We start from the raw sequence: 22,211 nt of genomic DNA, 5'->3' as shown, positions 1-22,211 counted from the left end.
TCCGCCCCCTTCCTTTCCCACAGCGTTGTCCTCTAGGTGGATACGTAGTGGTGGAGGTAGATCCCTGACCTGAGGACCAATTGTTTCCAGAATTGTACCGGCTGTGATGGGAGCGGGAGTAGGATTGCCCACGAAAGGACCAACGAGACCCTCCACTTCTTTGCTGAAAAGGCTTTTTAGTAATCTGGTTTAAACTTTTCCGTCTTGTGCGCCTTCTTTGCTGTCTCCAGCGCCTCTTCGACAGCCTTGCCAAATACATCGGCCTCCTCCACCGGCTTACTGATTAAAGACACTTGGGTTTCTGGCTTAAAACTGGAATTCCTCAACCAGCCATGCCGTTTTAATAATGTGCCTTGGGCTAAAGACCTTCCTGCTGTTTCAGCAGCATCTAAGGTATTCTTCAAAATATTGTAGTTCACGTGCTTGCCTTCCGACACAATTGCAAGCAATCGAGCTTGCACGAGTTCAGGGACCTATTGAAGGCCCTCTTGTAATAAATTCCAATGAACATCTGAGTAGCTTGCCAACAGTGTAGTATTGTTGGCTATGCGTGTGGAATACGCTGCAGCAGTGGTAATCCTTTTTCCCAGTATGTAAAGCTTTTTAGAATCTTTATCAGGCGGTGCCTTGCCTGTGGACAAGGGGACGCCTGCTCTCTTCCTCGTTGTCGTAACCACCAACGAATCCAGAGTGGCATGCCCCCTAATGTAGAGGGGGTGAGTAGTGGAAAAGGACGAAACAATTGCTCCACTCTTGGATTAACAGCTCTGGTCTGAGCGGGTGATAACAGGGAAGGAGCAAGGCGCCTCTTTATAGAATTTAATAAAGGGATAGCCTGACTGGCAAGAGGCTTCTCTTTTAGGATGTCCTCAACTGAATCTGGCATTGCCTCCTGTGTGCCAATTTGGAAATGTTCCGCTGCCTTCTTTAAGATAGCGTTAAACGCCATCTGGTCGTCAACAGGTGACGCCTGTCGGACTGGTGGGGAGGGAGGGGAGTCCACAAACAAGGTGTCGGGTTCCGGGGTAGGGGACGCCCAAGACTGATTATCAACTATAGGGTCGTCCTCCCATCCCTGATTGATATATGATATTGCATTTATAACGCGCCTATGTACATGTAGTTGCTTGGAGAAGCAACTAAACCTGATGGAGTTGGAGGCAGATGAGCAAAGAGCTTGAGAAGGAAGATATTTAGGAAGAGGGAGTTGAAGGTATTGAGGTCCCAGGCCCTAGAAGGCCTTGTGCACAGTGCAGAGGGTTTCGAACTTAATCCTCGCCGCCACTGGGAGCCAGTGCAGAGATTTCAGTCCTGGAGAGATACGATACCTGGGCTTGAGGCCAAGGACAAGTCTCGAAGTCCTGTTTTGGATGAGTTGAAGAGGGCAGAGAGTAGAGGCAGACAGATTCAGAAAGAGGCTGTTGCAGTAGTCCAGCCTGGAGAGAACCAGAGCTCTGGAGACATTGAGCTTCTGGGAGAAGGAGAGGAAAGGAAGAATACCTCTGAGGAGTTGCAGCTGGTTGTGTGACTTCTTAGAGACGTCAGAGATATGAGGAGAGAAGGAAAGTGTGGAGTTGAAGAATGCACCAAGGAGTTTAGCTCCACAGGTGGGAGCAGGAAGGGGGCCAAGAGAGGCCAGCCAGAGGGTGACAGGAAAGGAGGGAGCAAGTGTGCCAATGAGGGGAATCTCAGTCTTACTGGCATTAAGGCAGAGATCACTGGCGGCACACCACTCCTGGATGGCGGACAGACAGTCCGAGATGAGAGAAGGAGAAGAGGTGGCTGAATGGAGCCTGAAAATGAGCGGAGTGTCATCCGCATAGCATTGAAAGTTGGGGCAGAGAGTGGCAGTGCGGTGGGCGAGAAGTGCCAGGTATTGGTTGAACAGCCAGGGAGAAAGGTTAGATCCCTGGGGAACAGGTAGAGATGGAGGACAGGAAGGACCCAAGTTGGACCTGGGAGGGTCGATCAGTGATGCCCAGGTTATCACGGAGACGGTTGAGCAGGATGGCATGGTTGACCGTGTCAAAGGCAGAAGAGAGATCAAGTAAGATGAGGACACAGGGGGTTCTGGAATCGAGGTTGGAGAGCAGGTCTTCATGGATGTTCAGGAGAGCAGTTTCCGTGCTTCTGGCAGCTCTGAAGCCGGACTGATGGTAATGGAGACAACCAACAGATTCAGAGAGGAGATTAAGCTGGGAGATGGCCAGCTTTTCCAGGCATTTTCCCAGGAAAGGAGTGATGGAGATTGTGCGATAGTTAGCCAGGCAGGAATGGTCGGCAGAGGGTTTCTTAAGAAGAGGGTGCACAAGGGAATGCTTCGGAGGAGAGGGGAAGAACCAAGTGGCGAAGGAGTGGTTGCAGAAATGAGCCAGAGCAGGAGTCAGGGTGTCAAGGTGGTCCTTGATGGGTTTGGAGGAACAGGGGTGAACAGGATCCCTTATTGGGATCAGAAGGATCATCAAAGGGGCCATCATCCTGTGTATAGGTATAACATGGAACTCATCATCAGTGATGTCCAGAAGGTCTTCATCCTGATGTGGGTCAAAAGTCCTTTGAAATTTAGTCACAGGCGTATAAGGGCTATCTTCACAAGGCCTTTTTGGAGCAAACCTTTCAGACAGTTCAATAAACCTTTCTAGTCTTTAGGAACCATGGGGCTCTAAAGGTGGAAAGGGCTCTCCTGGCCGATTTTCATCCCTGGGGCATCGAGATTTATCCCTAAGAGTCTTAGACAAAGACTCAATGCTTTCAGCATAATCTTTTTGACTTTCCAGGTGTTTGGACGCGTCTCTCGATGTATCCTTAGCCTGTTCCTTGCGATTGACCGCCAAATGATTTCTGTGATGCTATCATCAAAGCTCGGCATCACAGGTAGGTGTACTGACTGTGTAAGCTGATGCGTAGTGGATTTCTGTGCAACCGGGCCCCTGAGCGGCGCCAACACACTCCTTTAAGGCGTTTTTGATGGCCACATGGCTTTTGGTGCTGCACCCTTACTTTTGTACTGCCCAGACGCAGGCCGCTGACGCGGTTGCAGGGAGGGCTGCCGATCACAAGAACCGGTGGGTACCACCAAACTGGTCGACGTACCCGTTGGCGCCTTGGACCTTTTTGACTAAACTGTCATAGCAGAACCGGGGGTTGTGTCCTAAGTGTGGGAATCATGTGCGTCCTTGTCGGCGAGATGTATATTCCCCATAGCGGGACTCTCGTTGCACATATCGGAGCCGGACGGCGTGGAGTGAGACCGCTCCTGCGTTGGGTCAATGGCATCCGAAGAAGAGCCTTGGTCGTCACTAAGGCCCTCGTCACACTCGGCGGCTGTGGCGGTAGGGGAGTTACTCTCGGCCTCACAGGACGCCTCTTTGTGATCGAGGGGAAGACAATTATTGCACCGGCAGAGCTTGTCTTTCCATGGAAATTTCGCCTTACAAGAAGGACAAAATCTAAATGGTGTCCTGTCCATAGCTCAGCATCTGGGATGTGACGACAAAACCAAGGGAACAAAGAGGAAAAGGAAAGACATTCTCAAAAGAATATAAACACCCCAGTCCCTACTCTCCCTACTGTCTAGGCCGGCCAGAAGGCCCGGCCACGTGGTCGGCAGCGCTGACTGGAGTCCCAGAGATCGAAATTCAGTCCTCAGTAGTCTTACGCAGTGGTATCGGAAGGAACCGTCAAAGGGAAGAGGTGATAGAAAAACGACCAGAGGTCGGGAATATAACAATATTGCAATATTTACTTTTTGAAAGAGCTTCGCATAAGGCGACCAGCTAGCTGGGCGGAAAAAAACAATCTGAGGGACCTCGACGCGTGAAGGATTTTGTCCTCGAAAGACAAACTCTGCGGTTTCCACTAGATGTCGGACTATATGCACAGCATGGGATTCTAAGCAGATTAACAAGCATCAGAAATAGACATTATTTAACTTCAAGTTCCTACACATAAAAACCAAAAGAATTTGGTTTTCTCTAAAAATTAACAAACTTTAGGAAGTACTTTTGTGTAATCTCTCTTCAAATCTGAACTGGGGACCCATTTTGTAACCATAGTAAAGAAGGTTAATAAAGTTGTAGGTGGTAAAAATATTTTCTAGACCTCGGTGTTCACGGTCTTCCTTGGTAAGAGCAAACAGAGCTGGTTAGGGCCACCAATTAACATCAGGATTCATGCATGTGTTCTACTTTCGTGAAGAATTTAGGGTAGATCTTGGAGGCTGTTACTTGCTCTCCTTAACTCTACTCCACTCTCACAGCAGCGATCAATCTAGCTAAAATATATACTATGGAGAGGGACACAGGACAAATCTGGAACCCTTGCAGGCGCATGTTCGAATATCTGGCAGAGTAGTTACGAGAGCATTAAGAATGTGTAGAGTTTGGGGATGTTTTCCAAACGGATCTCGATAATGAACGCAAACATTATTTAAATGACAACTTTAATGCGGTATGGGTGCGCTGTTGCATACTGGGCTTTGCGATTCTATATTCACTACCATAAAATGAATCGTGTGTACTCTTACGTTATATGTGAAGACAGATTACATCTGGCTATATTTGGGTTTAGACAAATTGGGCAATGTGGTAGGACCATAAGTACACCTGACTATTTTTTATTTTTTAATTGTAATCTCAGTTTAATTAATTAAAAAACAAACTTTTCATTACATGATTTTTTCATAGGTTACATCACTTTTCTAACAGTATAGAGTCTATAAAATTAACTACTGGACACGTCAACAGTGTGTTGGTTCCAGAGATTAAGTAACTCCACCATTCATCCAGGTTATTGTTTTTTGGCGCAAAATCTGCAAGATGCAACGACCTTTGTGCAGAGATGTCCATGCACTCAGTTATCAGATGTTTAACTGATTCTACAGCTTTTTTGCAGTGTCTGCACTGATTATCGACTGTTTTCGGATTGTGCATCACCATCAACATTTCTTTGGTCTTACATAGGTTGAAGCTCAATCTCATGAACTGGTTCCGATGGTAGCGGGAAGGGAATTAGACAGGTACTTGGGTGTTTCATCAAGTCCATGTGTCGCTGTCCCAAAGTCCAAAGTAGAGACTAGGTTTTTTTGCTTTTCGTTGTTCTGGATCCAGTTCCAACATCTCCATTTTTTTTGGCTCTTTGAGGCATTTTTAACTCTAGTTCATTGGTCAGATCTGCACTGCACATTATGTCAAGGAGTTTTTGTTCCCATTTGCTTATTAAATCATACATTTGATCGTTGTTTCTTTTTTGTAAGATTTCATATGGGCCAGCTACTGGGACCATTCTCATTTTGCGCCAAGCTGCGATTGACTTCCACAAAACTGCGCCATATAAAGAGTCTATGCCTAGTTCGTATCGAATGACTGCTATTGAAAGATTTTGTGGCAATCGGAGGACTTTACGCCAAAACCTTCCCTCTAATTTACACCAGGTTTCAGCTGGTACGTTTCATCCTGCTTCACTACCAAACGATATGGCAGGTACTACTTTTTGTAGGTAGAATGAAAGTAACGGTTTTAATGTAAATTTGCGATAAGCAGCATGCAGTTTGAATCCTTGCAGGGTAAACATCTGCATTCGGGCATGTAGATCCTGAGTCCATTCCCATTCTCGTGTTGACGTATTAAAAATTGTACTCCTAAATAACGTATGGAACCAGTTGAATCTAGTTTTTCCTGTTTTAGGTTCCAGGTGAATTTCTTTGCGCCCGTTTCCTCTGAGACCAAAAGTCATTGTCTTTGATTTCTTCTTATTCATTATTAAGTCATTTTTGTCGCAATAGCCTTGAAATGCATCAAGTGATCTTTGCAGACCAATTTGTGTGGTGTCTAACAAGACAATATCGTCTGCATAGATGACCCAGGAGACGTGCTGTCTCGGAGGAAACGTCCTCGGTTGTTTTAGGGCGATCCGATATGAAAAGTTTAAATAATAATGCTGCTAGGGGGCAGCCTTGTTTGACCCCCTTCTTTGTGTAGATTTGGTCAGAGAGATCGCCTTGTGCATTTAATCTTACACAGGATGTGGTGTTCAAATGTAATGCTATAATAGGTTGTAACAGCTCTAAAGGGCACACCCAGGAGTATAGTTTTTCCCATAATTTCTCTCAATTGATGGTGTCAAAAGCCTGTTTTAGGTCTACGAAAGCGAGAAATAAATTTGTATTGCTCTTCATGGTTTCAAGTTTGATTGCGTTTAGGAGAATCAGATTTAGTTCTATGCCTACGCCTTTGGTGAAACCCGTTTGGCGCTTGTCCATCACAATTGTTTGATCAGCCTAATCTGCCAATTTGTTATGAAGAAATTCAGCGAACAACTTCCCTGTAGTATCGAGAAGCGCGATGGAACGATAATTTGTCGGATCATTACGATCGCCTTTCTTAAATACAGGTACTACGATTGCTTTTCTCCAAGAATCGGGTATGATCTTACTCGTGGCAATCTTCTCAAACAGGGCGGCAATGAACTTGGCCCATAATGAGCTGTTTGTTTTGAGCATTACATTAGAGATGCCGTCTGGACCGGCTGCTCTGGAGTGGTTTAATCTTTGAATGGCCCATTCTATATACGCCGGGGTTTCGACAATATGCCATTTAAAGTTTACTGAGGAATCAGGTATTACACTCATAACACGCTGTGTTTCAAATACAACTGAATAAAGGGCGACCCATCTTGCACCATTTACTCCGTTTGCCATTTCATAGGATGATTTCACTGTGCCTGTGTTAATTATTTCCCATAGCAATCGGGTATCATTGTGTATTATAAGCTGCAAAATCGTTTCAGCTTGTTCCTGATCTCGCATGATGTTAAATGATTTGAGCCAATTTCGATATTGAAGGCGCCGCTTTTTCATTTGAATGGCGCAATTTTTTTCTTGGCTTCTTTTTAGCTGTATCAGATATCTGCTTAATGCTTTCTTGGCTTGGCGTACAATTGCACTGAAAGGATGTTTGTTGGATATGTTTCCACTCTTATAATTAATTTTCCCGGCTTTGAACTGCAACAATAACAAGCTATAGTTTATACTGTCTGCCAACCAATTGTTTGCAACATATATTTCCGTGAAAGTGCTCAGTTGCTTTGCATTTATTCTTAACCTGGTTGCAGAGTTGCTGGTGGTTATGTATCCACTATATTTGTCATCTGAACTCGTCTTCAATGTCCCTTGCCAAGTTAGCAGTAATGCATCATGATCACTTCTCATAGTTTTTAATGCTGTCAAGTTTGTGATTTTACTTTTTTTAAAATTTATTTATCAATCGACGCACAGGAGAGATTATACGAAGACATTACATATGGTATCTCAAGTCATGAAACCCAAAGTCCCCATCACCCACCCCGTACGTTCCCCGGCAAGCATAGTTCTCGGCCTTAGGTGGGTCCTCTGTAGTGTGAAGGGCCCTTGCAATCAGGGGCGGTTTGTAGGTCAGGGCCGGGTACTTCCGGTCATAGTCTAGCACTGGTTCCCAGATATCCTGAAAACGATGAAGCAGTCCCGCCCTGGCTGCCGTGACTTTCTCCGCTATTAAAATATCCCAAAGTTTGACCCAGCAAAGGGCCATCAAGGGTCCGTCCGCGGACTTCCAGGTGCGGGCCACCGTGATCTTAGCCACCAATAGGAACTGGGATATCAGGGCCGCTCTTCTCCCCGACCGCGGGTATGAGCCTGACAATGGAATCCCTAAAAGGACCTGTTCGGGCGTGAGCGGAATGATCGCCTGGGTGACGTCTTTAATGGTGGCTAGACAGAGAGACCAAAACTCCTGCACCCGGGGACAGGTCCACCACATGTGGAAGTAGGATCCTGGGAAGCCGCAAAGTCGCCAACAGAGAGGGTGTAGTGCTGGTTGGAAATGATGAAGGCGTAGAGGGGGGTAATACCAGCGCAGGAGTAGTTTATGGGCACACTCCCTGTTGGTTATACAGCGGGAAGACGTCCGCGTTCTTGTCCAAATGTCTACCCATGTATGGTCCTCAATGGCGTGTCCAAGGTCCGTTTCCCATTGGGACATGTAGGAAGGCCTGGACTGGAGGGGGTCCTCCTGTAGTAGCCTATACAGGGTCGATATTTTCCCCCGGGCCGGTAGGTCGCTCACCGTCAGTTCCAGTGAGGTAAGGGGTCTTGTGACCGCCGCTCGGGTCTGTGGGTGAGAGCACCAGTGTCTGAGCTGAGCGTAGGAGTACCTATCCGTTTCCGCTAACTGAAAAGTCATATTGCAGCGTTCAAAGGTTAGGGGGGATTACCCTTCAAAAAGTTGTCCTAAGGTGGCGAGGCCCCCTGTGACCCAGTTTCTGAAGTTTTGGGGACGGGCCCCTGGAGAGAAAGCTGGGTTGAGGAAGGTTGGGAAGAGTGCACTCAAATCTCCTGGTACACCCCGGTGTCTGCGAGCCCACTCCCAGGCCCTAATTGTTTGTTTTGTAGCTGTGAGAGTGCCTGGCCAGCTGCGGCGTAAAGCTGTGGGTAAGAACGGGAGGAAGCGAAGGGGAAGAGGGAGGCAGGATTGTTCGATCTCCACCCATTTCGGTCGACCCGCAGCAAGTCCCCATGCTTGGAGGTGGGCCAGTTGTGCCGCCATATGATATTTGCGGAGGTCGGGGACTCCCAGGCCTCCCAATCTCGTGCTGGCCACCATTGTACGCCGCGGGATGCGCAGTTTCTTCCCTTTCCAGATAAAGTCCACCATCTTCCTTTGGAGCCGCTGCAAGGGGGGAAGCGGGATGGTAATCGGGAGGGCGGCACAGGCATAGAGGAAGCGCGGGAGTAAGTTCATTTTGCATGCCGTGATCCGGCCTAGGAGGGAGATCTCTTGGGGTTGCTAGCGGGTCAGATCCTTTTCAAATTCCTCGAAGAGTGGCGAGAAGTTAGCTCGGTAAACTTCCGTTGGGCGTGCGGGGATATGAACCCCCAAGTAGGGGATCGATTTGATGCTCCATTGAAAGGGACCTCTCTTCACCAGGGCCTCCCGTTCAGCTGGTGTGATGCCCACTCCCAGCGCCGCCGACTTTTGATAGTTAATCGTGAATCCCGAGACCATCCCAAAGTTGTGGATTTCAGTTAAGGCCTCGCTCATGGATCTCTCAAGGTTTGTGATGGTAAGCAAAACATCATCCGCGTAGAGGGCCACTTTATGTTGTGAAGAGCCGGTGCACAGGCCACTGATTCGGGGGTTCTTCTGGACTCGCTGAGCCAGCGGCTCCATGGCCAAAGCAAAAAGCAGAGGGGATAGAGGACATCCCTGCCTCGTTCCGCACGTGAGGAGGATTGGGTCTGACAAGCGGCCGTTGACTCTCAGCCTCGTCCTGGGGGACTGGTAGTTCGCCAGGATCATCTTCTGAAAGGTCGGACCGAAGCCAAAGGCCCCCAGAGTGAGGCGCAGATAGGACCAGTCCACCTTGTCGAACGCTTTAGTTGCGTCCAATGCCAATAGGGCTAGCTGTTGGGAATCCCGAGTGGCGATTTCAATGAGATCCAGGGCTCTGCGGATGTTGTCTTTCGTCAACCTGTGGTTTATAAAGCCTGTTTGATCCGGGTCTATGATATTAGGGAGGATAGGTGCCAGATGGTTGGTCAAGACTTTAGAGTATATGTTGGCGTCCAAATTTAGCAACGCAACAGGTCTATATGAGCCAATATTGTGGGGGTCTTTCCCGGGCGTGGGGATAAGGACTGTAATAGACTCTTGCATTGTTGGGGCGACGGTGCCAGTGGCCGCAAATTAATTGAAGAGGCGGGCCAGGGGGGTCGCTAGTTAGGGCCGGAAGATTTTGTAGAAGCGAGTGGAAAATCCGTCCGGGCCCGGGGCTCTGGGTTTTAAGCTCTTAATGGCCGGCCTCCACCTCCTCGATTGTAATCGGGGCCTCCAGGTCTTCCCCGGCCGTCTGAGTTAGGTGTGGTAGGGTCGCCTCTTGGATGTATGAGTGCTGCTTAATTGGATCTCTCGGGGCTGCCGTCATTATTTCCAGGTGGTGGGCTGTTGCCAAGCGTATTTTCTCCTGGTCAGCATAGTGGATCACCCCCTGCGGATCACGGAGGCCTAAGATAGTATTTCTGCTCTTCGCCTTTGCCAGTTTGCTAACCAGAAGCTTGTTGGCCTTGTTGTTGTGAGCGTAGGACTATTGCTTAGACTTGGTTAGCAGGTTCGCCGTCGCCTCAGCGTAGTGGGTTTGCAGCCGTTTCCTGGCCATTTGTAGGATCCTGTAGGATTTAGGGGCCCAGCCCTTCCTTTTATGTGTAGCCTCAGCCTCTCGGACCGCTGCTTCCAAAGTGTCGCGCGACTCCCTCTTCCTTTTGTGGTATGCGGCTCCCTGGGCAATCAGCTCGCCTCTGAGGACTGCCTTCATTGCGTCCCAGGTGTTAGCCGTGGAAGTGTCCTCGTCCCGGTTTTCAACAAAAAAGTTCCTAATGGATTTGGCGATTGAGTCCCTCACTGCCATGTCTCCCAGGATAGGGTCATAGAGGCACCACCGGCGGCGCGGAGGGGGGTCCGGGTCATGAGACCACAGGGTCAGAGTAACTGGAGCAATTATCACATCATCCGTGAAGGACAGGATCTGTGGGGAGGTCAGGATTAGGTCAATTCTGGAGAAGGTATGATGCACATATGAATAGAAGGTAAAGTCATGTTCGTCCGGGGACAGAACCCCCCAAGAATCCACAATGTTTAGTGTGCGAAACAGGTGGAGCAAGCCAGCGGCCAACTTCAAATCTCTAGAAGACGGGGGTGAGATCTGTCCTTGAGAGGGTCCGGAGCCCCCGTAAAGTCACCTCCCATGACGACATGCCCCTCGATGAATGGGAGGAGAGAGACCTCCAGATCCTGGTAGAAGCTCTCCTGATATTCGTTCGGGCGTAAACCGAAATGAGGGTGTAGAGCTGGCCATGTATGGAGCATTTGACTGCAATAAAGCGACCCTCCTGGCACTGTAGTGAGTCAAGGATCTGAGGCTTCAGGTCTTTTGCAAATAAAATAGCGGTGCCCCCCTTCTTAGTGCCGTTAGAGGCGAGGAATTGTAGCGGGAAGAGTTTGCTTCGCAGGTGTGAAAAGTCCACCGGGATCAGGTGTGTCTCTTGCAGAAAAGCGATCAACGACCCGTTGTCTTGTAGCCTCCGTAGGATCGATTTCCTCTTCGGGGGGAGTTCAGGCCCCTAACGTTCAAGGAGGTGAACTTGAGTTTCAAGTGAGGGGGTTGGTCGGGGCGATCCTCTTGCTGGGGGGAAAGAGGTTGTGGGGGGGTTAGGTCAGCCATAGACGTGAGAGCATGATCGAGTTGGAGTCTCCTGTGGTCGAGGGTTTTTTAAACTGGCCTAACTGGTCTGCAACGGGAGAAAACATATTCAAAAGCGATCTCCAATGGGAGGACCAAAGTGCGGCCAGGGGGGTCGATTTAGAACCATCGACATGTCCCCTAGGCCCCAGGGCTGTCATTTGACAGCACCAACATGTTCGAAAGTCTCTCCAAGGGTAAAGTGGTGTCATCCGCCTTGGAGGGGGTTATGGACCACGTCAAGATGTGAAGCCTAGGGTCGTTCCAGCGTCATGGTTCCAGTGCAGCTGTTAAGGCGTGTCATTTGGGTTTGCGGTTTCTCTGCACTCTGGACCATGAGGTCCGTTTCGGTTTTGGGGAGGTTGCTTCCGAGGCTGGGCTTGATCGGCCCGGAGCGGAGAGGTCCAAGGTCTCTGCGGAGTCCGGGCGGAGGATTGACGTCGCATCATCGAGGTGGCTGATGGTGCGCCGAGTGCCTTTGTATGAAAACTGTAGGGCCGTAGGAAAGAGCCGTCGATAACGGATCTGATGATCCCGAAGAAAGAGTGACAGAGGCCGGAGCATTCTGCGCTTTTGAAGAGTCAGCGGGGAGAGGTCCTGGAAGATCTGTATCGGGATTCCCTGAAATGAGAGCTTGTCCTTAGAGCGGCCAATCGCTGCTATGGCCTTCTTAGTGGTGTAGAAGTTGACCCTAGTGATCACGTCCGGGGGGGGGGGGGGAGTCCGTATAGACTCCCCAGGGAGGGCGCAGTCTGTGGGTCCGATCCAGCAGCAGTTGAGTCTCGTTCAGGTCTAGCAGGAGGGACTGGAAGAGGGTGCTAACGTATTCCGGGAGCTCCCGATCAGAGATCGAGGCGGGCACCCCGCGAAGACGTAGGTTGTTGCGGCGGGATCGGTTCTCCAAGTCCTCCTGTTTATGTTCGAGGATTTCGGTTCTTGCCACCAGCGATTGGACGGTGCGTTGAATTTCCGTCAGTGAAGCGGAGTGGTCCGTGGTCAGGTCCTGGACCTCGCCAACCCTCAGTTCGATGCCGGCGACTCTTTGTTCGGTCTGTTCCAATTTGGCGGTGAGTTCCGACATGCAGGCTCTGAATTCAGATTTAATATCGCTCATGAAAGCCTGAAGATCCTCCTTAGTTGCGAGCGTTCCGTCGCCCTCAGACGTTTTCTGGGGGGTGAGCTTGAGGGGGTCCGCCTTTCCACCCCTCCCTGGGGCCTGCAGCATAGCAGAGATGTCGGCTGATTTAGGAGGCTTTAGTGCTTTGGCCATCGTTCCGCGGGGAGGGAAGGTGGCGGTGGTGAGCCGACGTGGGAAGGGGCGCTGCAGGAAGTCGCAGGGGGGGACACACTGCGTGTGGGGTCGGAATAGGTAGAGCTCGAGGGCCCTCCCGGCGGGGATATTAGGCGCCTGGAGGGGGTGTTGTGGTAGGCCTCAGGGTAACCCCGGGGTGGGGGGGCAGAGAGCAGGTAGCAGAGGGGTCAGAAGACACAAAGTCATCCCAGGGCGGTGTGTGTTGCTCTAATCGGGGCCACGCTGTAGCTGGAGATGGAGGGCCTCCGGAGTGAAGGCCGGCCGGTGGAGGGGGAGGAGGAGGGGTTGCTGGGACAGGGCTGAGGGGCAGCTCACCTCACCTGTGCGTGGCCGACCCCCGAGCCGGGGCCACGCTGTAACAAGTAGGCCGTCGATGGTAGCTGGGGGAGGCAGGGCCCCACCCCGAGAGCAGCAGGCCGAAGATGGGCAGGGGCGCCCCAGGAATCGAAGAGGATGCTGCGGTGGAGCTGAGGGGCCGCCAATCTCAGCCAGGCGACGTGTGTGGCTCTCACTCGAGCCGGGATCACGGGGGGGCCTCCGGTGGTAGCCGGGAGAGGCAGCAGGCAGAAAGTGGGCAGGGGCGCCCCAGGAAGACGAGGGTGGAGGGTCCGCAGAGAGAGCAATCCCAGCGAGGCGTGATCTCAGGGGCCCCGGCGGCAGACCTCGCCCCGTCGAAGACCAGGCACGGGGGGGGAGACGTTCCGGTGCAGGTTGTCGGGCAGGATGAGCCTCATACGCGTCTCATGGGCAGACGATGGCAGCCAGCCGCCAGCCTAGAGCGGGTCGCGAAGATGTGGCGGCCATTTTAGGTCGTGTTACGGGAGCAGGCCTTGGCACTCCCGTCGCGTTTTCGCCGTTAGCGAAGGCGTTATACCCTCAAAACGCTGCCATCCACTGCCCAGGACCACAGCAGGTGAAAGCTCCCCATCACGACCAACAAACTTAGCTGGAAACGGGTAAAATTAACCTTGAGCCGCGGATCCGAGCAGAGGCCATCAGAGGAGCTGCCTCATCGCTGGCGCTCCAGGCCACGCCCCCCCCATGATTTTACTTTTTAGATTGCCTGAGGCCCAGATGTAATCAAGGGTCTTTGAGCTGTTACCGCGATGCCATGTATGTGAAGCAGGAATATCTCCTTTGGTGCAGCCATTTTGCATAAAACAATCTCTCATCGTCATCTCATTCATCCAACGATCACCTCTGTCGAGTGTCTGTGAAAAGCCTTTTGAACTATTTGTTTTACGCAGGTCTAATTGCTCATTAAACCAAGAGTAGTTCAAATCACTGCACACTATGATCGCCGGGTCATCAAAAGATATTAAGCACTCATCAATCAAAGCAGTTACTGACAATATAAATTTGTTTTGCACAATCATCGCTGGATTCCAGTAGACGTTGATTATCAACAAAATGACGCTTAGGACGGTTGTTGGTCTTTGTTAGTTGTAACGTGGTTGCTCGAGTAAACATATTTGGATTTTCAGATTTTAGTATAATCCAATTCAGGTTGGTTCTGATCATCGTGATGAACCCAGCATACGGGCGCCCAAACAAATTCTTTCCCGCAGCATTAAAAAGGATTCAGTATCCGTCACTTGCTGGCATCTCACGCATCCAAGTTTCCTGTAAACACAGTATGGAGCACTGATCTAATAGCGGCCATTTCTCTTGAAATAAATGAGCAAAGCATCTTGTATTCCATGAAGCCAGATGGTAAGTGAAGTCCTTTTCCCTGATCTTATCCTAGTGATGATTCTTTTTTGGTAATTGTGATTTCCACGATGTACTGAGAGTACCATTTTATGCGGAAGAGAAGGAAGACTTTAGTTAGTCACGCAGTTCTTCCCTTCTTTGTTCATTACTCTCTTGCGCAGGAGGGGTGATTTAAAGACTGTTTCTAGGTATTTTGTTTTCCTCAAAGAGCTGTAAATCAAAACCAAAAAACATCAGGTCTTCTTTAGCGTCAGGTAATTGCTTCGCTATGAGCTTTGATTGAATGTGTAGAGTGACCCAATCTAATCGATCTACTGACATGTATTCAACCACAGCAATGTCATCGGATCCTATTGTGCATAGCATCAGGATACTGTGTATCAACTTAATTATGTTACGGCGGTTTGTATTCACTTCATTTTTTTCATTTAATATGTTTTCAACTTGTAATTTCCAAATGCTACTTTTTGTGGCTCCATTGATTGATGCGATATATCTTTATGTTGTCGTTTGCATTTGGACTTTTGAGCCATTGTCTGTTTCGGGTTTAAATTTGAAGACAGCGTCTGTGATTTGATGACTGTTTTGACTTTGGGAGAGATCGCTCTCATCGCCAACCTGTCCTTCTCAGGTTGTGCAGGCACCCTAGAGGTTTGATTTTTTGGGGCCACATTTTTTAGCAGTACATTTTGTGTTGTCTTGACGAGTTTTGCGTGCGTCTATTTTTCATTGATACATGACAGAGTTGTCTTTCCATCGTCCAACATTATAGATCCCTCCTCATCATCCTCGGTGGAATACGTTGAGAGATCACAGAGATCAATGGATGATTCGGAGGACACATCTTCAACGTCCTGAGACTCTTCTCTCTGTCTTTGTACATGGCACAGCCTCCATGGTCTGTGGGTTTTCTTTTGGTTGTTTCTTTGGCAATTTTTGCTTTTTCTCAGTTCGTTCAAATAAACTGATTCGCGGAGGAGTTGAGATGTTCCTTATTAATTTTTTTGCTTCATTGGTTCGTGGACTCTTAGCCATCGGTTCAAGCCTCAATTTAGACACTTGAGCCTTCGGTTTTAGCCTAGATTTTTGTATGGGTTTAACCGGGATTTATTGTTTTTGCATCACCTTTAAATATTCCAAATGATAGTTTACCAGTCAGATTTTGCAAGCCAAGGTCAGGCAATATTGGATTAGATCTCATGTTCATTTCTGCGGTAGCGATTGGTGTTTCAGACTCTGCGACACCAGTCGCACCTTCCACTAAGACTTCGGGCATCAAGACTTTCTCTGAGCCTTTCGCAGTAGGGATCTGTGGACCTAAATTAACTTTTATCGTTGAGGCACTCTTTATTGGCATTTGATTCGTTTACTTTTTGTTCAATGTAGTGGAACAGTTCCCAAGTTGCGTAATATCATTCTTGGTGGTATGCAAGACTTTACACGTATCATTTGTTGCATTAATTTTGGCTGTTGCTAGTATCCTTGGTTCCTTTTCATTAGCTTCGTGTGGCAAGCAGGCCATTGATTGTAGCCCATTTGTTCTGCTATGCTGCATCCATTTGGTACATTCTATGACTGCATCTATAAGGTCAGCTTTTTCCTTTGCTTCTTGTCTGGCTATATCACTTAATCGTAATTGCCAACTCCGTGAAGTGTCCTCCTCATACTCAAGTCTTTGCGTGATATTTTGCATCAGCTTTTCCATCATTATGAGCTTACTGTTTATTGTTGTCAACAGCGAGGTATGATCTTTTAGTGAGTCATGTATTGACTCATACAACTTCATAAATGGTAGCATGGCAATTGACGCTGCTGCAAGAACATTATTATGTATTTGGAGCCTGGCCGCTGTTGATAGAAGTGCCTTGTTCTTGGATTCGGTATCTGGATCACTCTCCTGCAATACTGAAGAACTGGCTGTTGACTTGGATTGGAAACTTCGTTTATATTTAAGCACAAATTTACTCTCCTTCTGTCGTCTCCATTGTTTCCATTTTGGAGAGATGTTTTCCCATTTGGCGTGCTTGTCTTGGAGGGCAAGTTGGCAATGGCCAGTAAATTGTCTGGCTTAGTCTTTTCACCAGCTTTTGCGTATTTTTGAGTGCAACTTTCCTCTAGACGCTCCTGCATCATTAGAAAATCCGCTTTTTAGCCTTTCTGTTAACCAAGCTTCTCTTGCAGCAAGCTCTGAAGCAGACATATCATTTGAGGAGAGATTGCGAGTGTGCTTTTCCGTTTTTAGGGCCAATGGACTTTCTTCAGATGCGTCGGCGTTGTGAGTTACAATCTCTGATTCTACAAGGTTTGTTTATTCTAAGTTTGCATCATGCTTCAGGGAGTTTCTTTTACAGGAATATCGTTGTTGCTCTTTGCCACCACAGACACAACGGGCGGCCGCTGTTCATATCTCGATTTCTCAGTTGAATTTGGTTTGTTTTTCGATTTGTTTACATTCAGGGAGGAGTCGCAATTTCTTGCCTTGTTTTTTTGAATCATGTGTTGCGAGTCGTTCGATGATGGCCGTCTAGGTGGGGCAAAATCGTCGAACACCGCCGTCGAGCCCTGAGCTGGTAAGGTATTCGTCGCACGGGCACTTTTCTGTCCCGCGAGCGGCTGGTGAACTCCCTGCGCTTCAGTCACTTTCCGGTGGATGTTGGATACAGCAACGCCGCTTGGGATATTCACTCGCCGGTCTGAGTCACTCGCTAAGTGCAATGTTAGTAGGTCTGAGTCCGTTATTTTGAACGGAGAGACACACATCGAGTCACTGGCATCGACGTATACCGATGGTGACGGTAAAGTTGAAACTAAGAGCGTTTTACTCGCCTCGGATAATCCACATTTTGGCTCGGTATGGATCGCGCTTGCAAGAATTAGACTTGGTTGTGGCTCGTATTCCTGTGAGTCAATGTCTTTTATCTTGTTAAGTACCACTGATGTTAAGAGTGCTAGCGAAGGAATTGTTAATTTGGCATTTCGAGAGCAATCAGCATGAATTTCAAGCGTTGAGATTGTGCTTACCTCTGTCTCAGTGCCACATTTCGGGTTCCTGCGGTACTGTAAGGATTTATACCGCGTCTGCGGGGGCCATGCTGCACAGGCTGTTTTTTCGGAAGATCGGCTACTATTGGTGTGCCGCGTGTCATTCTGTCTTCACGGAAGCCAGAGCGGACTGGGGCGACTAAACTCACTGCCGAACTCCGCTCTGCACCTGGCAGTCCTTGAAAATTAAAGGTATATCGACCTAATTTGTGTTCCAACAAATTCAATCAGTCGTTGCAGCTCCTCTCAGTAACACAACAGCACAGCGTCTGGGGCAGACTGAACTCACTGCCAAACTCCGCCTGACAATTAAAGAATGTTATCTGCAATATAAGTACAGTTTCCTCTTGGGGCATACTATTTACTACTGGCCCAAATAGTAGTAACAAAGACAAACAATGTTTGATCAATGATAGAATGTAAAATAATTAATTTAGTTTTAATATCGAAGGTGTTTTCTCTAGTTGTAATAACTATACATTCCTTTGCACAGACTGGGGCTGCCTGTTTCTTCTGCCTGTAACCCTACATACCGCCTCTCTACATAAACTGATAACTTCCCCATGACATTCTAGCCAAAATACTACATGCAGTTACTGCATCCTCTTGTCATGGAGCGTGCTGTACTTGCCAGCTTGCACTGCCTTACATAAAACCCAATACATACATATATGCATTTATCTTGTTGTGGCTTTTTGGTGGGTTCACAGAGTGAAAACGGAGTACGCTTCACAGCTATGAGTGAATTGAAAGACATTACTTTAGTCAAGCACCAAATATATCTTGATAAATTAAAGGAATTTAGGCGCCCTGAGAGAACACAGGTTTCTACGCCTTATAACATCTTCAACTTTGCAGCCAGTAATACTGGTGTGAATAGCTGGACATCTTCAAATGTAAGCAAGGCAGCTTGAACTGTATCTAAGCAGAGTGTCAGTCCATGCAGTGGGACCACATATGAGCAATGTGAAAGAAATCTAGGCTTGACACAATCCGAACGTAATATGGAATAAAGTGTGTAGAGGGGAAGAGGGTGCAGTTGGGGAGGTTGAGGAATACAAGGGATGCTATTGATGCGGTCATCTGTTTTATGATATATGCAGGCACCCTGTGATGTAATCTAGGGAGGTACCATGAGGCAGGGATGGACATGTATTGGTTTGGAGAGCTGTGTATGGGCCCCACTATTTGACTAGGCTTGGGTGCTGGAGGGTAGGACAGCAGATCGCAGCATATCATAGCTGCCATCACTTACACGCACACACAGATCAGAATTAAGGTGGAAGGGCAGAGATGGGTGTGGCACACAGAACTGGAGTAGAATATATTGTTGCACATTAGGCCTGGTGTGCATTGACAGATATATGCATGAGTACCAATGATCAACTATTAGAGTGTTCTTCACATCAGAACTGAGGAATACTGGGAGAGCTCTCTGTGGGTACTAGTTCTGTAATAGCATGGTGAGCTGCAAGTCAGCACTGGGCTGCATTGATTGATTGGTGAGGTGGAATGACAGTGACCAGTATTACAAAGTGATGTCAGGAGAAGCGGCAGTGACCCCGCAACCTATCAGTCAGACTTCATACCTTTAAGCTCCCGGTCAGTGTAGTGATGTCCGCTGGACATTAATTCTTGCCTTAGTTTCTCCACAAGGAATTTCACCACCGACATGTTCCAGGAAGACTTGATGCTGCATAAGAAAAGGAAGTGCATTAGTAGTGAAGGAAAGGAGGAGACATAGGATTCAGTGTTTATTCAGTTATTCTGTGCCTATGCTACGTCGGTATGATGAAACCTTTCTGATATCATTGCCACTGTGTTAGCAACATTCCTATTATGATTCACTGTTTAAGGAGTTTTTTCTTTTACTTTGCTCAAATCATAATTCTAGCCCTCTTAAAATTACCTAAAGCCGTATAAATTTGTGGATATATGTTTAGAGTCATCATTTAACTTTTATTGGATGGGAGAGCAAACCAATCAGGTTGCTTGGATCGCAGGCTGAATTCCACGATCCCAGTCCATGTTCCAAGCAGCCCGACAGCTGCTTCCCGCTGAGCCATCTTCCCCCTCCCCCCCATCCCCTCCGGTCACCGTTTCCTCCCCACCCCTTACCCCAGTCACCTAACCTGGCCCGCCGGCCGCCATGGAAGGGAGTAGTTTCTTACCTGTAACTCCATTTCTCCAGCGTTGGTATCTTTCATGGATTCACATGCTTAGAATATTCCCCGTCGTCAGACTGGGAACCCTCGGTACACATATATAGTCGTTTTCTATAGGAAAAAACTTCCGACATTTGTGTGTCCTTTCCACATCTACGTCCTCTCCGGGGCTGTCCACGCAAGCCCCGTTGGACGTAACGGTATAAAAGGCCCCGCCCCCGCTGGTCCCGTCAGATTTCGGCCCCTCCAAAGTAGAAAAAAGGGAAAGCTGCTTATGCACATATCTTGCACATTGCAATCCGGGGAGGCTGGAGGGCGCATGTGAATCCATGAAAGATACCAACGCTGGAGAAATGGAGTTACAGGTAAGAAACTACTCCCTTCTCCAGCATTGGATCTTTCATGGATTCACATGCTTAGAATAGATTGTATAGCAGTATCATTGAAGACGGGGGTGAGAATGCAATGTAACTTACTTTTACAAGAAACACTCTCAGTCCAATATGTGTGTACATATATATATATATGTGTGTAAGCAGCAACATATTTTCAGATATAAACATATTCATAATACATAAATAAGATCAAGGAACAAAATAGGCAAGGTAAGAGACAACAGCTTCACCGTATTTGGCTTACCTCATTGAAACAGACGGCGCAGCACTGCCCTTCCCATCTGTACCTCATCCGCTTGCTGCCTTTCCAGGCAGTAATGGCGTGTAAACGTGTGTGGAACAGACCATGCCGCCGCCTGGCAGATGTCTGTTAGAGGAATTCCAGCCCATAGAGCCGCGGAGGAGGCTGTCGATCTCGTGGAATGGGCTCTAGGGTACTCTTGTAGGGGTCTCCCGGCCTTGGAGTGACTAAAAGTAATCGCCGAAGAGACCCATCGAGCCAGCCCTTGCTTGGAAATTGCCCTTCCTCTCACCGACGGGCCATAGGCAATGAACAGCTGTCTGGTAGTTCTGATATCCAGCGTCCTTTGCAGGTAAAATTTTAACGCCCTTTTGACATCCAGAGTATGAAGGGCTTTTTCCGCCGTCGACGACGGGGACGCAAAGAAAGTAGGAAGGACCAGGGTCGAGTGCTTGTGATAGACTGTCGGCACTTTCGGGATGAAAGTAGGGTTATTTGATAAAATTACTTTGTCCTTAAAGAATCTCATATACGGAGGATCTATGACCAGTGCCTGTAATTCCGACATTCTTCTAGCCAATGTAATGGCAATTAAGAAAGCCAGTTTCCACGATAGGAACTGCATGGATGAAGAGGACATTGGCTCAAACGGAGGCTTCATTAAGGCAGCCAACACCACATTTAAACTCTACGACGGTGGGAACCGTTTCGTAGGGGGGAAAGTTCTAAAGAGACCCCTCATGAAATGTTTCACCAGTCTGTCACTGAATAATGGTGAAGACTGTCTCCTCCTCGTAAACCTTGAAACGGCCGCCAAGTGTACTTTGATGGACGATGATGACAGCCCACTCTCAGCTAGGTGAAGAAGATACGGAAGAATTTGTTCCGGGGTTACTTCTAAAGGTTGAATTTCGTGTTGGGTTTGACACCACGTACAGAACCTTCGCCATTTGTATATGTATGATTTGTTAGTCGAAGGGGCCCTAGCCGCCTGTAGAATTCTCCGGCAATCCGACGAGACTTTCAAGCTGCCAAACTCTGAGAAGTCAGGAGCCATGCTGTTAAGTTGAGGCTGTCCGGATTGTGATGCCACACCGTTCCCTTGTCCCTGGACAGTAGGTTCGGCCCTTTCTGGAGAGTTATAGGCCGTTCCAATGACAGATGTAGGAGGTCGGAAAACCATGGTTGTCTCGGCCAGTACGGGGCCACTAGAATGACCCGGCATTTGTACCTGAGAATCCCCTGGATTGTCCTCCGTATAAGGGGGAACGGAGGGAAAGCGTACAGGAATTTGTCCGTCCAAGGAAACGAGAACGCTTCCCCCAGGGATCCTTTTTGAGGCCATCTGCTCGCGAACTGATCGCATTTCCTGTTTTCTTTCGTTGCGAAGAGGTCGATTGAGGGGGTCCCCCACCTTCCGAAGATTATTTGTATCTGACCGGTGTCCAGCTCCCACTCGTGTATTTGAGTCATTGTCCTGCTCAGGGAATCCGCTTGCACATTCTTCACACCCGGGAGATGGTAAGCTACTAAGGATATGTTGTGTTTCAACGCCCAGTGCCAGATCTTTTGTGCTTCCGCCGAGAGGGTCCTGGATCTGGTGCCTCCTTGCTTTATCAAGTAGAACATGGCTGTCGTGTTGTCTGTCAGCACTCTTACTCTTGATCCTTTGATATGTGGCAGGAATGATTTCAAGGCCCATTTCACTGCCCTCAGTTCCAGCACGTTGATGTGTAGGTGCAATTCGGTCGAAGACCATCTGCCCTGGGTTTGATGATCGTTCATGTGTGCACCCCAGCCCGTCGGGGAGGCATCCGTGATGATGGTGTTCTGAAATTCCGGCTCTTGTAGAGGAACCCCTCTGTCCAGGTTGTGAAAGATTTTCCACCATTGGAGGGATCTGATGACACCCTCGTCGTCGACGAGGATCTTGTCTGACCACCGGCCCGTGGCCTGCTTCCATCTGTCCGACAGGAATTCCTGTAGTGGCCTCATGAATAATCGGCAGTTCGCTACTAGGTGGATGCATGACGCCATGGAACCCAAGATTGCCACATATTTTCTCACAGAAAATG

At 48.4% G+C, this 22,211-nt stretch overlaps 1 protein-coding gene across 3 annotated transcripts in view; it reads right to left on the bottom strand.

Annotated features, from left to right (window-relative positions):
- Positions 1-22,211, bottom strand: part of C13H14orf93 (chromosome 13 C14orf93 homolog) — an 881,501-nt gene that overhangs the window by 255,173 nt on the left and 604,117 nt on the right. For all 3 annotated transcript variants that reach the window (XM_069633839.1, XM_069633837.1, XM_069633838.1), the window contains one exon: positions 18,925-19,028. In XM_069633839.1, the coding sequence (XP_069489940.1) occupies positions 18,925-19,028 (104 nt within the window). The remainder of the gene's footprint in view (positions 1-18,924; positions 19,029-22,211) is intronic.

This window comes from Ambystoma mexicanum, chromosome 13 (assembly GCF_040938575.1).
Source record: "Ambystoma mexicanum isolate Mex_15411 chromosome 13, UKY_AmexF1_1, whole genome shotgun sequence".
Classification (NCBI taxonomy): Eukaryota; Metazoa; Chordata; class Amphibia; order Caudata; family Ambystomatidae; genus Ambystoma; species Ambystoma mexicanum.
The sequence above is the reverse complement of the archived record's forward strand: the minus strand, read 5'-3'. Positions and strand labels throughout refer to the sequence as shown.